The sequence below is a fragment of the Bombus flavifrons genome, chromosome 6 (assembly GCF_040668555.2).
Source record: "Bombus flavifrons isolate JBK064 chromosome 6, iyBomFlav1_principal, whole genome shotgun sequence".
In the NCBI taxonomy this organism is placed as follows: Eukaryota; Metazoa; Arthropoda; class Insecta; order Hymenoptera; family Apidae; genus Bombus; species Bombus flavifrons.
In genome coordinates this window covers 13,627,275-13,642,158 of record NC_138447.1, presented here as the reverse complement: position 1 = coordinate 13,642,158, position 14,884 = coordinate 13,627,275, and the positions used below count along the sequence as shown (strand labels likewise).

General features: G+C 34.4%; 5 protein-coding genes across 6 annotated transcripts; all 5 read right to left on the bottom strand.

Annotated features, from left to right (window-relative positions):
• Positions 1-11: 11 nt before the first annotated feature.
• On the bottom strand, positions 12-2,000 carry LOC138180924 (odorant receptor 10-like). Of its 2 annotated transcripts, XM_069115285.1 has the most exons (6): positions 1,638-2,000; positions 1,005-1,447; positions 843-942; positions 668-778; positions 414-569; positions 12-312 (listed from the first exon to the last, which is right to left on the bottom strand). In XM_069115285.1, exons 1-6 carry the CDS (start codon positions 1,989-1,991, stop codon positions 259-261), a joined length of 1,218 nt encoding a protein of 405 aa, XP_068971386.1. In that variant the 5' UTR covers positions 1,992-2,000; the 3' UTR covers positions 12-258. The 2 variants fall into 2 exon arrangements, with proteins under 2 accessions (XP_068971386.1, XP_068971385.1); XM_069115284.1 differs by having other exon boundaries at positions 12-569.
• Positions 2,001-2,889: 889 nt separating this feature from the next.
• On the bottom strand, positions 2,890-5,364 carry LOC138180950 (odorant receptor 10-like). Its single transcript, XM_069115326.1, has 6 exons — positions 4,931-5,364; positions 3,636-4,078; positions 3,474-3,573; positions 3,299-3,409; positions 3,045-3,200; positions 2,890-2,943 (listed from the first exon to the last, which is right to left on the bottom strand). Exons 1-6 carry the CDS (start codon positions 5,294-5,296, stop codon positions 2,890-2,892), a joined length of 1,230 nt encoding a protein of 409 aa, XP_068971427.1. The 5' UTR covers positions 5,297-5,364.
• Positions 5,365-6,060: 696 nt separating this feature from the next.
• LOC138180638 (odorant receptor 10-like) lies at positions 6,061-8,005 on the bottom strand. Its single transcript, XM_069114683.1, has 6 exons — positions 7,598-8,005; positions 6,954-7,396; positions 6,792-6,891; positions 6,617-6,727; positions 6,363-6,518; positions 6,061-6,261 (listed from the first exon to the last, which is right to left on the bottom strand). The coding sequence occupies exons 1-6, from the start codon at positions 7,949-7,951 to the stop codon at positions 6,208-6,210; spliced, it is 1,218 nt and encodes a 405-aa protein (XP_068970784.1). The 5' UTR covers positions 7,952-8,005; the 3' UTR covers positions 6,061-6,207.
• Positions 8,006-8,695: 690 nt separating this feature from the next.
• LOC138180632 (odorant receptor 4-like) lies at positions 8,696-10,548 on the bottom strand. The gene is made up of 5 exons (XM_069114675.1): positions 9,752-10,548; positions 9,255-9,354; positions 9,064-9,174; positions 8,847-9,002; positions 8,696-8,752 (listed from the first exon to the last, which is right to left on the bottom strand). The coding sequence occupies exons 1-5, from the start codon at positions 10,546-10,548 to the stop codon at positions 8,696-8,698; spliced, it is 1,221 nt and encodes a 406-aa protein (XP_068970776.1).
• Positions 10,549-11,833: 1,285 nt separating this feature from the next.
• LOC138180633 (odorant receptor 13a-like) lies at positions 11,834-13,765 on the bottom strand. Its single transcript, XM_069114676.1, has 5 exons — positions 12,944-13,765; positions 12,439-12,538; positions 12,214-12,324; positions 11,985-12,140; positions 11,834-11,890 (listed from the first exon to the last, which is right to left on the bottom strand). The coding sequence occupies exons 1-5, from the start codon at positions 13,738-13,740 to the stop codon at positions 11,834-11,836; spliced, it is 1,221 nt and encodes a 406-aa protein (XP_068970777.1). The 5' UTR covers positions 13,741-13,765.
• Positions 13,766-14,884: the final 1,119 nt, after the last annotated feature.

The window sequence follows — 14,884 nt, the reverse complement described above, 5'->3', positions numbered from 1 at the left end:
CTTTACCTTGGTATTTTTTTATGATTTCATACATTAGTACAATCTAGTATATCGTCATTTTCTATAATCTTCTGCTTGATCAATCTATCGTCAAAATCACTGTGTGTTTATCATAATGTTATTTACCGTTACCGAAGTTAATAATAATGTATACTGTATAATGTACATTTAGGTAGCAACAAACATTTTTACAATATATTTCTTTATTTACTATTCCATAGGTGAATATACGAAAATAACGGAATAATTATTAAATCATTACATAGTGGCATTCCGAACAAAGTTTAAGTACGCGAATGATGTTTTTAGAATCTGCAAAGACGAAGTTAAATTTAGTCACCGGTAGATTAAACGGTTGATTTGTATAAATTTTGAACAGGTAAAACATGAAGGAAATATTTGTAAAAACCTACATTTCCGAAAGTAGGCAAGGATAAAAGAAATATTCTGCCGGCGCTAATTTTCACCGGATTATTCGACATAGCGATGATCAACATAAGATCTTGAACTGTTTTGACTGGTAAGCGGTACCAATCAATCATATAGCAAGATATTCCGATGTTAGTACTCTGTAGTGTAAATGACGAATAATAAACGAAATTGATTAATACATTTTCGTACATTAATTACTTTGATACATTGAAAATAGTTGAATATTATAAAATACCTTTTCTATTAGAAGATTACCAATGTAGCATAACAAGAACATATTAAATGTTAAGGATACTAATAGCATCGAGAATGTCGCCACACCAATCTTATTATTTTCTTGCCATTCCTACTAAATACATAAGAATATGGAAAATTCCTGAAGGCATAAATCAGAAGCAACAAGAACGTACCGTTATACAGTAGTATTCGAGCAAGCATATTACTAACGTGGAACCAACGAATTCGAAAAAGCACGCTTCCTGCAGAACCGTCTCAATCATTGTAGAAAATCTATAACAGTAGCCGATCTGTTGTTTGTCAGTTTCATGCAATTTATTATTTTACCTACGTACTTTAAAATTTTTATGTGGTTCTCTACGATTTCTATCAGTCGAGTGTTCGGCTTAGAATCTTTCTTGGCGAATTTTCCATCGACCAAATCATTTAATTGAGATATAACGACATCAATCTGTCCACAAGCATGTGTTGCAAAAAGCGCAGCCAATCCACAACACGCAACTGTCACAGAGTTGAACAAAAGTGTGCACATGCATTGGAGAACGTACACTATTTCGTAGATGGGACTTTTTTGGGCGTCGAAAAATCCACTATATGTAGGGTACACTAGCACTCTGGTTGTACGATTATTTTCCCTCAGGACTGATGCCATTGCATATTGCATGATTGTAATATAGCACATTTCAGAGCTGTACATGAACACGGCACTGTATATGGTGAGATCACGCCCGATTTTCCCATATTTTAGCATCAGCATGCGATTTCTTTGGAATTCTACCTGTCAAATGATTTTTATGTTTTTTACAAACGTTCCTCATACTAAATCATATTTATAAGTGCGTAGTACACAGGACAAATGGTATAAGTGATAAAATTTGATTTTAAGGTAATTGGGTGCAAAACTTCATTTTAATACAGAAATCGAAATGTTTCTGAGCTTTTCACATAGGTATATTTGCCCGACTGACCTGCTTCCAATCTGTCTGCACCTGTTCGATACAGTATTCTATGTTCGGCCTGCGCGCTATCAGAGCCCAATACTTCATCAGATTGGTTGAAGCAAAACAAATCAAGCCTAAGAATCTCAGTTGTAATGAAGTGTCTTTTTCTTCCAGTATAACGTAAAGCACAAACTGCAGTACGTTGAAAACCGACACGAAATTACTGAGACCTACTACAATTTTTGGTACAAATTTGCCGATGCCTTTTAGCATAGCGGGCCACATCCCGATGGAATTCAAAACCCATTTGTTGTGTTTCGTCACGTAAACGATGTCTTCCTCGTAGTTTGGATTTCGTGGTTGTCGAACGGAAAGATGCATATTCGAGGGTAGGTGGAAAACGACTGTTTACAACAGTTCACGTGCATCGATTGTAAGGGCGCTGAGCTTGTGCTCGTGATATCGCGTGCGTGCATTTCTTGCAGCAATTCAATATCGATTATTACTTATGAATGAGGCGAACGTCTGCAATTGTGGAAATAGATGACAGCGTTACCAGCTATAGAATCTAACTTTCTGTCTAGACACAAGTGGAACAGATTAAATGATAAGTGCACGACGATTAGTTGCTACTGGTGTTAAGAAAATACAATATCGTGTGCGTGATATGTATATTCACGTAAAATAACGGTATATATATATATATATATATATATATATATATATATATGCGAGTAACTTATTAATGAAATACTTTCCAATTTCTCTTTTTTCGCATTTGTTAAAAGGAGCTGTTTGAAAAAAGTAGCATTTTCTAATTTATTTTTATAATAATAGCTTATTATTTATTTTATTATATAATTATTGCTAGTTAATATTATTCTATATTTTTAAATGTTGGCTTCTTTTAAATGAATGTTGGTTATTGCTGTGTAGACATACGAAATTATAATATATGTTGTTTGGTATAATATGATGTGTACAAAGTTTCGTGCATTTAAATACGCATAATAAAATATATTATTTTTACCTTGATATTTCTGTATAATTTCACATAGCAATAGATACTAGTATGTCGTTATTTTCTACGATTTTGTACTTGGGTAAGCTATTGTCAAAGTTACCCTACATATTCACTAAAATGTTGTGTATCGTTATGAAAAGAAAGTACTATATACTATAAAATATAAATTAAAATAGCAACCAATACTATTACAACAAATGTCTTTATTTAATATTACACTTGGATTACGAAAATAACGGAATAATCATTAAACTGTTACATAAGAGTATTCCTGATAAAGTTTAAGTACGCGAATGATGTTTTTAGAATCTGCAAAGACGAAGTTAGATTTAGTCACCGGTAGATTAAACGGTTGATTTGTGTAAATTTTGAACAGGTAAAACATGAAGGAAATATTTGTAAAAACCTACATTTCCGAAAGTAGGCAAGGATAAAAGAAACATTCTGCCAGCGCTAATTTTCACCGGACTACTCGACATAGTGATGATCAACATAAGACCTTGAACTGTTTTGACTGGTAAGCGGTACCAATCAATCATATAGCAAGATATTCCGATGTTAGTACTCTGTAGCGTAAATGACGAATAATAAACGAAATTCATTAATACATTTTCGTATATTGATTACTTTACTATATTGAAAAGAGCTGAGTATTACAAAATACCTTTTCTAGCAGAAGATTACCAATGTAGCATAATAAGAACATATTGAACGTCAAGGATACTAGTAGCATCGAGTATGTTGCCAAACCAATTTTATTATTCTGTTGCCAATCCTATTAAAAACATAAAAATACCATAAACTTCTAGAAATACAAACCAGCAACAAGAAGAACGTACCGTTATACAATAGTATTCGAGCAAGCATATTACAAACGTGGAACCAACGAATTCGAAAAAGCACACTTCCTGCAGAACCGACTCAATCATCGCAGAAAATCTACAATAGTACGCGATATGTGTTTGGTCAGTATTAAACAATGTTTTATTTTACCTTCGTACTTTAAAATTTTTATGTGATGTTCTACGATTTCTATCAATCGAGTGCTTGGATTAGAATTTTTCTTGGCGAATTTTCCGTCGGCCAGATCATTTAACTGAGATATAACGACATCAAGCTGTCCACAGGCGTGTGTTGCAAAAAGAGCAGCCAAAGCACAACACCCAACTGTCACAGAGTTGAATACAAATGTGCACATGCATTGGAGAACGTACACGATTTCGTAGATAGGACTTTTTTGAGCATCGAAGAATCCACTATACGTAGGGTACACTAACACCCTGATTGTACGATTATTTTCCTTCAGGCTCATTCCCATTGCATACTGCATGATCGTAACGTAGCACACGAGTGCGGTATACATGAATGCGGCACTGTATATGGTGAGATCTCGTCCGATCTTTCCGTATTTTAGCATTAACAGGCGATTTCTTGGGAATTCTACCTGCCAAATGATTATTGCATTTTTGTACAAACAATATTTTAAGTGGGTAGTTCAGAGGAGTTGTGGGGTAAGTGATAAAATTTTGATTTGTGCAAACTATGAGTAAAGATACATTTTAATACAGAAACCAGTATGTTTCCAAATAGTAAAATACTTTACCAAATATGCAGCGACTACAAAAAATATTCTGCACATTGCTTTATTTACTATAATATTCTATTTAGATATTAGTTAATTATGTACAAGGAATTTAAATTTCGTATCATAGAGTACTACGTATTTCATGTGACTACATAAATTTGATACTTTGAAAATGTAATGTACATACAGAATCCGATAAGAAGCGCTTCGTAATACACGCGTGTAATTTATAATATAATATAACGTAAGTAAAGCTTTATGAAAATATTGTTTGTAGCCATTGTCCTTATAATGTACTGAAAGTTAATAAAATATTTTCTAAATAAATTTGTTAACTAGGTATCGTTTCTTTCTATAGATATTTGTCTTTTACTTTAATACAAAATGTACTTATATTGCCGGTCATGAGTATTAGTAAACTTATTTTGTGTATGAAAGGAGCCCTATATTTCGTGCAAATTATACACTTGCCATGCTATTTTTATTTTACAGCTATTTCATAAATTTGTGTTTTGCAATTTTATATTTTATAGACTCTATTTTACTCACACCGTATGTTTCTTATGGGACATATTAATGCGAACCATTAAATATGGTAAAATTTGTTACAATTTTTTAAGAAGTATGTAACAAATGGGTATCCTAATAACTATAACCAATAGAATTTTTCACTTTTCTACTAAGCATTTCACATATATTAGTTTGACTGACCTGCTTCCAATCTGTCTGTATCTGCTCAATGCAGTATTCAATGTTTGGTTTGCGCAGTATCAGAGCCCAATACTTCATCAGGTTAGTTGAAGAATAGCAAGCCAATCCTAAGAGCCTTAGTCTTAGCAAAGGATCTTTTTCTTCCAATATAATATATAGCACACACTGCACTACGCTGAAGAACGACACGAAATTACTGAGTCCAATCACAATTTTTGGTACAAATTTGCCGATGCCTTCTAGCACAGCGGGCCACATCCCGATGGAATTTAGAACCCATTTGTTGTGTTTCGTCACGTAAATGATATCTTCCTCGTATTTTGGATTCCGCGGTTGATCGGCTTGATATCGAACGGAGAGGTGCATATTCGTGGCCAGGTGGAAAAGGACTGTTTACGATAGTTCAGGTGCATCGATTGTAAGGGCATTGAGCTTGCGCTCATGATATCGCGTGCGTGCATTTCTTGTAGTACTTCAAAATCGATTATTACTCATGAATGTAGAGAACGTCTGCAATTGTGGAAATAGATGGCAGCGTTACCAGCTATAGAATCTAACTTTCTGTCTAGACATAAGTGGAACAGTTTAGACTATAAGTGCACGACGATTAGTAGCTGCTAGTGTTATGAAAACACAATGTCATGTGCGTGATATGTATGTTCATGTAAAATAACAATATATACACGTGAGTAATTTATTAATGAAATACGTTACAATTCCTTTACTTTCTTTTTTGTTAGAGAAAGTAGTTTGAAAAAAGTAACACATATTTTGTAATTTGTTTGTACCGTAATACCTTTGTAGGTGGTACCGATCCGCCACACCTTATTATTAATTTAATTATCTAATCACTGTCAGTTAATTTTGCGCGATATTATTAAATATTGGTTTCTTTTACATGAAAATAGGCTGTGACTGATTGTGTTATGTGGACATAGTAAATTACTGTGTCTGTGGTTTGTTGTTATACAATGTTTATGTGGCATCGTGTAATTAAATACGATTAATAAAATATGTTGACTTTACCTTGGTATTTTTTTATGATATCATACATTAGTACAATCTAGTATATCGTCTTTTCTATAATCTTCTGCTTGATCAATCTATCGTCAAAATCACTGTGTGTTTATCATAATGTTATTTACCGTTACCGAAGTTAATAATAATGTATACTGTATAATGTACATTTAGGTAGCAACAAACATTTTTACAATATATTTCTTTATTTACTATTCCATAGGTGAATATACGAAAATAACGGAATAATTATTAAATCATTACATAGTGGCATTCCGAACGAAGTTTAAGTACGCGAATGATGTCTTTAGAATCTGCAAAGACGAAGTTAGATTTAGTCACCGGTAGATTAAACGGTTGATTTGTGTAAATTTTGAACAGGCAAAACATAAAGGAAATATTTGTAAAAACCTACATTTCCGAAAGTAGGCAAGGATAAAAGAAATATTCTGCCTGCGCTAATTTTCACTGGAGTGTTCGACATAGCGATGATCAACATAAGATCTTGAACTGTTTTAGGTGGTAAGCGGTACCAGTCAATCATGTAGCAAGATATTCCGATGTCAGAACTCTGTAATGTAAGTGCCGAATATCAAACGAAACTGATTAATCCATTTCCATACATTGATTACTTGACTATATTGGAAAAGATTGAGTATTACAAAATACCTTTTCAAGTAGAAGATTACCAATGTAGCATAACAAGAACATATTGAACGTCAAGGATACCAGTAGCATCGAGTATGTTGCCACACCAATTTTATTATTGCTTTGCCAATCCTACTGAAAACATAAAAATACCATATACTTCTATAAACACAAATTAGCAGAAACAAGAACGTACCGTTAGACAATAATATTCGAGGAAGCATACTACCAACGTAGTACCAACGAATTCGAAAAAGCACACTTCTTGCAGAACCGTCTCAATCATAGTAGAAAATCTATAACATTAGGCGATATGTTTCCTGATACTTTCATGCAACTTTTTATTTCACCTACGTACTTTAAAATTTTTATATGATGTTTTACGATTTCCGTCAGTCGAGTGTTCGGACTAGAATTTTTCTCGGCGAATTTTCCATCGACCAGGTCATCTAATTGAGACATAACGATATCAATCTGTCCACAGGCGTGTGTTGCAAAAAGCGCAGCCAATCCACAACACGAAACTGTCACAGAGTTGAACAAAAGTGTGCACATGCATTGGAGAACGTACACGATTTCGTAGATGGGACTTTTTTGGACATCGAGCAATCCACTATAGGTAGGGTACACTAGCACTCTGGTTGTACGATTATTTTCCTTCAGCATTGATCCTAATGCATATTGCATGATTGTAATGTACAACATTTCAGAGCCATACATGAACACGGCACTGTATATGGTCAGATCTCGTCCCATCTTTCCGTATTTTAACATCAGTATGCGATTTCTTTGGAAATCTACCTGTCAAATGATTTTTATGTTTTTTACAAACATTCCTCATACTAAATCACATTTATATGTAAATCAGAGTGTAGTTCAGGGGATAAGTGATACAAGTGATAAAATTTGATTTTAAGGAAACTGGGTGTAATCTTTCATTTTAATACAGAAACCTACAAAGGCCTTCTGTGCTTCTGGCATAGATATACTTGACTGACTCACCTGCTTCCAATCTATCTGCACCTGTTCGATACAGTATTCGATATTCGCTTTGCGTGCTATCAGAGCCCAATACTTCATCAGATTGGTTGAAGCAAAACAAATCAAGCCTAAGAATCTCACTTTTAATGTAGGGTTTTTTTCTTCCAGTATAATGTGTAGCACAAATTGCAGTACGTTCAAAGACGATACGAAATTGCTGAGACCTATTATAATTTTTGGTACAAATTTTCCGATGCCTTTTACTACAGTGGGCCACATGCCGATGGTACTCAGAACCCATTTGTTGTGTTTCGTCACATAAACGATGTCTTCCTCGTAGTTTGGATTCCGTGATTGTCGAACGGAAAGATGCATATTCGCGGGCGGATCAAGAACGACTGTTTACCACTGTTTAAGTGTATTGATTGTATGTCGCTGAGCTTACGCTCGTGATATTGCGTGCGTGCATCTGCAACTCTACTATTATTTGCAGCTACACTTGGAAATCGATCAATATGACTGAAAAAAAGGAGCGTCTGGAATTATAGCATGGAATATTTATAACAACTAGTAGCCAGTTCCGCAAGGTAAACAGAGGAGATGGAAAGCTGCAATTACGCGTAAGTGTTCGAAAGTTTGGTATTATTGTTTTCCAAGCGATATACGTCTGTAAACTGTATAGTTGTGATCTTGTATTGAAGGAGATGTATTTTTATAACATATGTAAATGGAATATGTTATGAAATTTTAAATGTCGTAACATTAGTATATTTCGGACATTTCTGTCTTTTTACTATAAAAATTCACTGAAAAATTATATTTTTTGTTCGTTTTAAAAGGAAGAGAATGTGATGACAGCATTTTGACGCATGAAATAGCAATAAATAAGTGCAAGTTGTGAAATTTTATCAACTGCTAATAGAAATGTTTCAGATATATATTTTCTCTCACTGATTTTAATACTGAACAAATTTGAAACTATTCGAATTTAGATTGATTATCTGCTATGATTAATTTTGATACCTGCATTTTAGATTTAATAAGTGATATCTGCAAAAATAATTTTTCAATAGCAGCATAATACAATTGTATGATTACGATAGTGAAAGATATGTGTTCTTACCAATCTGCAACTGTTTGAAGTAAATTCAAATAAACTAATGACGTTTTTGCTACCTGGAAATTTTTAAGCGCAGAAGTTTATTATTCTATTTTATTTAAATTATTCGATTCGGTATACAGTGAAATTGTTTACAAATCAGAAACTTACGGAGCTAAAAGTGTTCAGAGATAATTCAATTATTTTTCCGGCAGTTAGTTTTGGTGGATACTGAGATATAGAGATCAGTAGAATGAGATCGTAAGCTTCTTTAGCTGGCAAGTTATACCAGTCGATTTCATAAGAAACTGTACCAATTTCGCTACACTAATTATAATCATTAAGAATATCTAATGAAATAAAAAATATATAAAAAAGAAATTTGTACCTGCTCAGAAAGTAGTTCACCTATGTAGCAAAATATAAATATGTTAAATGTAAAGGAAGTCAACAGAGTAATATAAGTGAATGTAACGATTAGATCAGTGCTTGCCCATTCCTAAAATACATTTATCACAATTATGTTCACTTACAATCTATCTTCAACATAAAGAAACATATACTAATTCAATCGCTTACCATCAAGCAGTAATATTCGAGCATACACATATTCATCGTGCACTCTACGATCTCTGTCAAACAAATCTGGTATAAAGCATCTTCGATATTTTTCGAAAATCTGAAATTTCCAAAAAAGAAGATATATGTGTATGTAAAATATTCAAATATCTGTATGAATACATTTGAGAAGAAAAGTAAGTGGTCAATTGGGATAGCGGTCAGTGAAGCAGAATCGAACTGGTATTAATGTTATTGTGTTTCATTTATTATATATCCTTATTATATATCCTTACATTACATAGATAATTTAGTAAAAAAAATGAAATTAATATTTATATTATTGTGTAGGTGTCCCGTATTTAGCCTTTTATACCAATTTCCACCACCTATCCACTTATTTTTGTTCCCAACAGTATGTACAAGATGTAGGAAAATGCGCACAGATTCTTATCGTGTTAAAATTCATTCGTATTAAAACAGAAGTCTTGTCGATTAATAAATTTCATATGCATTACCTTAAAGTTTCTACGTGATCACGCACAATAACAGCGAAAAGGTCACGATCCTTGCTCTCCACCAAATTCTGCAATCTTGCTATTTGTATTTGAATCTGGCCACAAACATGAGTAACAAACACTGCAGCCAAACCATATGCAACCGTGGTGATGCTATACATAATCATAGCAGCGAAACAGTGGAGAAAGAACACGATTTCATAGGTAGGACTAGATTGCGTATCAAAAAACGGATCGTAACCGATATAAGTCAATGGTCTAACTGTGTAATTCTCTCTAGTCTTATCCGTGGACAAGAATTGCGCTACCGTGTGATAGGACATTCCACCTGTATATATAAAAACGGCGCACATGGTGATAAGCTTCCTGCTGATGCCCGCGTATTTTAACATAATCTGCCGATGACTCGGATCCTGCACTCTTTTCCAGTCATTTTTGAGCTGTCGGATGCACCTTTGCAGGAAGGCTCCTTTTAGGGCAAGGTAACTGTACTTAACTGTGGCAAATACACAGAAGCCAACTGGACCGAGCATTTTCACCTTCATGTAAAGATTTTTCTCTACGAAGAAGAAGTGGTGGCCAGATGGCAAGATGATGAAGAATATACTGCAGAAGCATATGATCATCACGATGACTGAGAAGAGCTGTTCCAGTCTGCTCGTGTGATTGTTAACGAGGGGCCACATTCCAATCAGCTTCAACAGCCATTGACACATCTGCAGCGTGTAATGTATGTCGTCTTGGTAATGGTTGTTTTTTAATTGATCGTCAACTATGGTGTATGATCGATCATACATACTGGCAGCTCTAGTGCACACTGTCGACTGACCGATAGGATAGAAACTTTCAACACGATATTGTCAGAACGCAAGCGCGCGCTTCTCCGTTTCGATGAACTTCTTCACATGCTTCGTGATTGAGGGGGCTTCGTAGGGGAAACTTTCTTCAGTGATTATTAAGCATGCAAGTTTTTTCATCTTTTACAGGTTCTGTATTCGCATGTTGGAGGAGAGGTTTAGTGGAGTTACAGTGCAAAGAAATCGTGCATTCAGCTAATAAACGTGTGTAGTGTTCTACTTTTGACATTTTGCTGTAAGGGGTGAAATACTTTATTATGATTTCAATATGATGAGATGTGAAGTATGAATTAATATTTTTATGTTAAATACATATATTATGCTATTGCATGTCAATGTGTATTGTATTTTACGTTGGTTATACATTTTATTCTATCGATGTTTTAAATTGTAATAATTTTTATATATGTATCTATTTGTTATTTTAACTTCCATTTGAGATCGTGAAATGATCATAATTATACAAAGGATTTTTACCGTGCAACTGATACCAGTTCGTCATGTAAACCATGTCACCAACTTTCTGGTACTGTCAGCAATATAAATTTGTTAAGTTCGATTACGCTTTTTGGTAAAACCATGCCGATGTCTTCTAGCACGGTGGGTTACATCTCGATGGTACTCAGATTTTGTTTGTTGTGTATCGCTACGCTATCGATTTCTTTCTCATAATTTTGATTTCGCGGATGATCTCTCTGACATCGGTCGCAGAGGTGCATATTTGTAAACGAATCAAATACAGCTATTTACAAATTCAAGTGCATTGATTGTGAGGTTGTTAAGTTTGAGCTCGTGATATCTTGTGTGTACATCTGAAAATATATTACTATTCGCAACTTGCAAATCGATGCATACTGCTTAAAAAAAACGATCGTCTGATATTATATGTTATATATACAGCTAGAAACCAGTTCTGTAAGGCAAACAGAAGAGATCGAAAGCTGGTATCATGCGTAAATGCTCGACAATTAGGTGTTACTGCTTTTCAAATGGTATACGACTGTAACCTATACAGTCGTTACGAAGAGATACACTTTGTATTGAAAAAAATTGCACTTTTAATACTGGACGAATTCGGAACTATTCCTATTTAGATTGATCATTTACTACAATTAATTCTGATACCTGAATTTCACATTTCGAAGAGGTTTCATCTGCGAAAATAATTTTTTAATAATATGATGATATGATTTTACGATTCTGATAGTAAAAGATATAAGTGTTTTTACCAGTCTGCAACTGTTTGAAGTAAATTCAAATAAACTAATGATGTTTTTGCTACCTGGAAGTTTTTAAGTGCAGAAGTTTATTACTATATTTCATTTAAATTATTCGATTCGGTATACAGTGAAATTGTTTACAAATCAGAAACTTACGGAGCTAAAAGTGTTCAGAGATAATTCAATTATTTTTCCGGCAGTTAGTTTTGGTGGATATTGAGATATAGAGATCAGTAGAATTAGGTCGTAAGCTTCTTTAGCTGGCAAGTTATACCAGTCGATTTCATAGGAAACTGTACCAATTTCACTACACTAATTATGATCATTGAGAATGTCTAATGAGATGAAGAGAATACGCAAGTAAACAAAATTGTCTTGCAACTACCTGCTCAGAAAGAAGTTCACCTATGTAGCAAAATATAAATATATTAAATGTGAAGGAAATCAACAGAGTCATATAAGTCAATGTAGCGATTAGATCACTGTTTGCCCATTCCTAAAAGACATTTATCACAGTTTCAATTTCTTAAAATTTAAATATATATTAATAAATATATATCAATAAATAAATAATATTAGTAAATAAATATATATTAATTGAGTTGCTTACCACCAAGCAGTAATATTCGAGCATACACATATTTATCGTGCATTCTACGATCTCTGTCAAGCAAATCTGGTACAAAGCATCTTCGATATTTTTAGAAAATCTGAAATTTCGATGTGTTTACTTTTCTATATAAAATTCCGTCTATAACATAAGAAATATTTGAACATGTATATGAATACAGTTGAGCAGGAAGTAAGTAGCCAATTAGAACAACCAAGAATAGTAATCAGCACGAAGTTTAATCGTACTGGTGTTAGTGTTATATCGAGTTTCATTTATTCTATGTATATCCTTATATTATATAGACTATTTCGTAAATAAATGAAATTAATATTTATATTATTGTTAAGTAAGCCATATTTAACGAAGCTCCTTTGATATTAATTTGCGCTACCTGTTTATTTATTTTTGTCTCTGTCTGTATGGTATATAATCTGTAGTAAAAAGCTCACACATTCTTATAACGGTAGAAATATTATCAATTGATAAATTCGATATTCGTTACCTTAAAATTTTCACGTGATCGCGCACAATAACAGCAAAAAGATCACGATCCCTGCTCTCCACCAAATTCTGCAACCTTGCAATTTGTATTTGAATTTGACCACAAACATGAGTAACAAACACTGCAGCCAGACCATATGCAACCGTGGTGATGCTATACATAATCATAGCAGCGAAGCAGTGAAGAAGGAACACGATTTCATACGTAGGGCTGGACTGCGTATTAAAAAACGGGTCGTAACCGATATAAGCCAATGGTCTAACTGTGTAATTTTCTCTAGTCCTCTCCTTGGACAAGAATTGCGCCACCGTGTGATAGGACATTCCACCTGTATATATAAAAACAGCGCACATGGTGATAAGCTTCCTGCTGATGCCCGCGTATTTTAACATGATCGCCCGATGACTCGGATCTTGCACTCTCTTCCAGTCATTTCTGAGCTGTCGGATGCATCGCTGCAGGAAGGCTCCTTTTAGGGCAAGGTAACTGTACTTAACTGTTGCAAATACACAGAAGCTAACCGGTCCGAGCATTTTCATCTTCATGTAAAGATTTTTCTCTACGAAGAAGAAGTGATGGCCAGATGGCAAGATGATGAAGAATATACTGCAGAAGCATATGATCATCACGACGACTGAGAGGAGCTGTTCCAGTCTGCTCGTGTGATTGTTAACGAGGGGCCACATTCCAATCAGCTTCAACAGCCATTGACACATCTGCAGCGTGTAATGTATGTCGTTTTGGTAATGGTTGTTTTTTAGTTGATCGTCAACTATAGTGTATGATCGATCATACATACTGGCAGCTCTAGCGCACACTGTCGACTGGCAGATAGGATAGAAACTTTCAACGCGATATTGTCAGAACGCAAGCGCGCGCTTCTCCGTTTCGATGAACTTCTTCACATGCTTCGTGATTGAGGGGGCTTCGTAGGGAAAACTTTCTTCGGTGATTATTAAGCATGCAAGTTTTTTCATGTTTTACAGGTTCTGTATTCGCACGTTGAGGAGAGGTTTAATGGAGTTACAGTGCAGAGTAATCATGCGATCGGAGAATAAGCGTATGTTGTGTACCACTTATTTCATTTTACTATAAGTGACGATAGCTTATTGTGGTTTCTAAATGGCTGTGAAGAATTAATATTTCCGTGTCAAATACATATATCGTTTTATTGCGTGCCAGTATGTATTATATTTTATATTGCATATACATTTTATTCTTGTTGAGATATGTATAATTTTCTGTGCTGGACTGGGTTAAATGCGTAGTAGAAATGCTTGTATGTGAGTGTCGGTGTGTGGAGGTATGTGTGTGCGCGGCGTCCCGAAAAGCAGATGACTGTAAACTAGTCAGTCGGTTAAGAGTCAATTAAGAGTCGGGTATGGAAGAAAGTGCTAAGACGCGTGCAAGTATGTATCGATGAATATTTAAGGAATCGTCCATAAAATAAATGTATTACTATTTTAATATGAATCGTTAGTGTAAATTTAGTGTTCCTATAACATTATCTCGGCTCCAAAGATCCACAATTCTCAACAATTCTATCCATGTTTTAAATTGTAATAATGTTTATATATGTATCTATTTAATAGTCTTTAGACTGTTTTGTGTAATGGCCTTCTGTTTTGTTTTAGAAAAATTATGTTGTACCTGTTGCAATGCGAGAGGTTGTTCATATGAAATTTTACTCTACTGCGTGGAGCTGCAACTTATAGCAATTGAGTCTCTAAAGCTTAAGGGCAGTTTGGAAGAGACCAGATACTAGGTAGAAGATGTGACCTGTATGTCCAGTTGCGACATACAGGTCACATCAGAACAGCGACAGGTGATCGCGTGCGAAGTTCGAGTGTCCGATTAAAGGTTTGCAGGCAAGAAAATAATAAAGCGCGCAGAGTTTAAAGAAAAGAAAATAGTATACTAATACCACACAATTTTGCATCG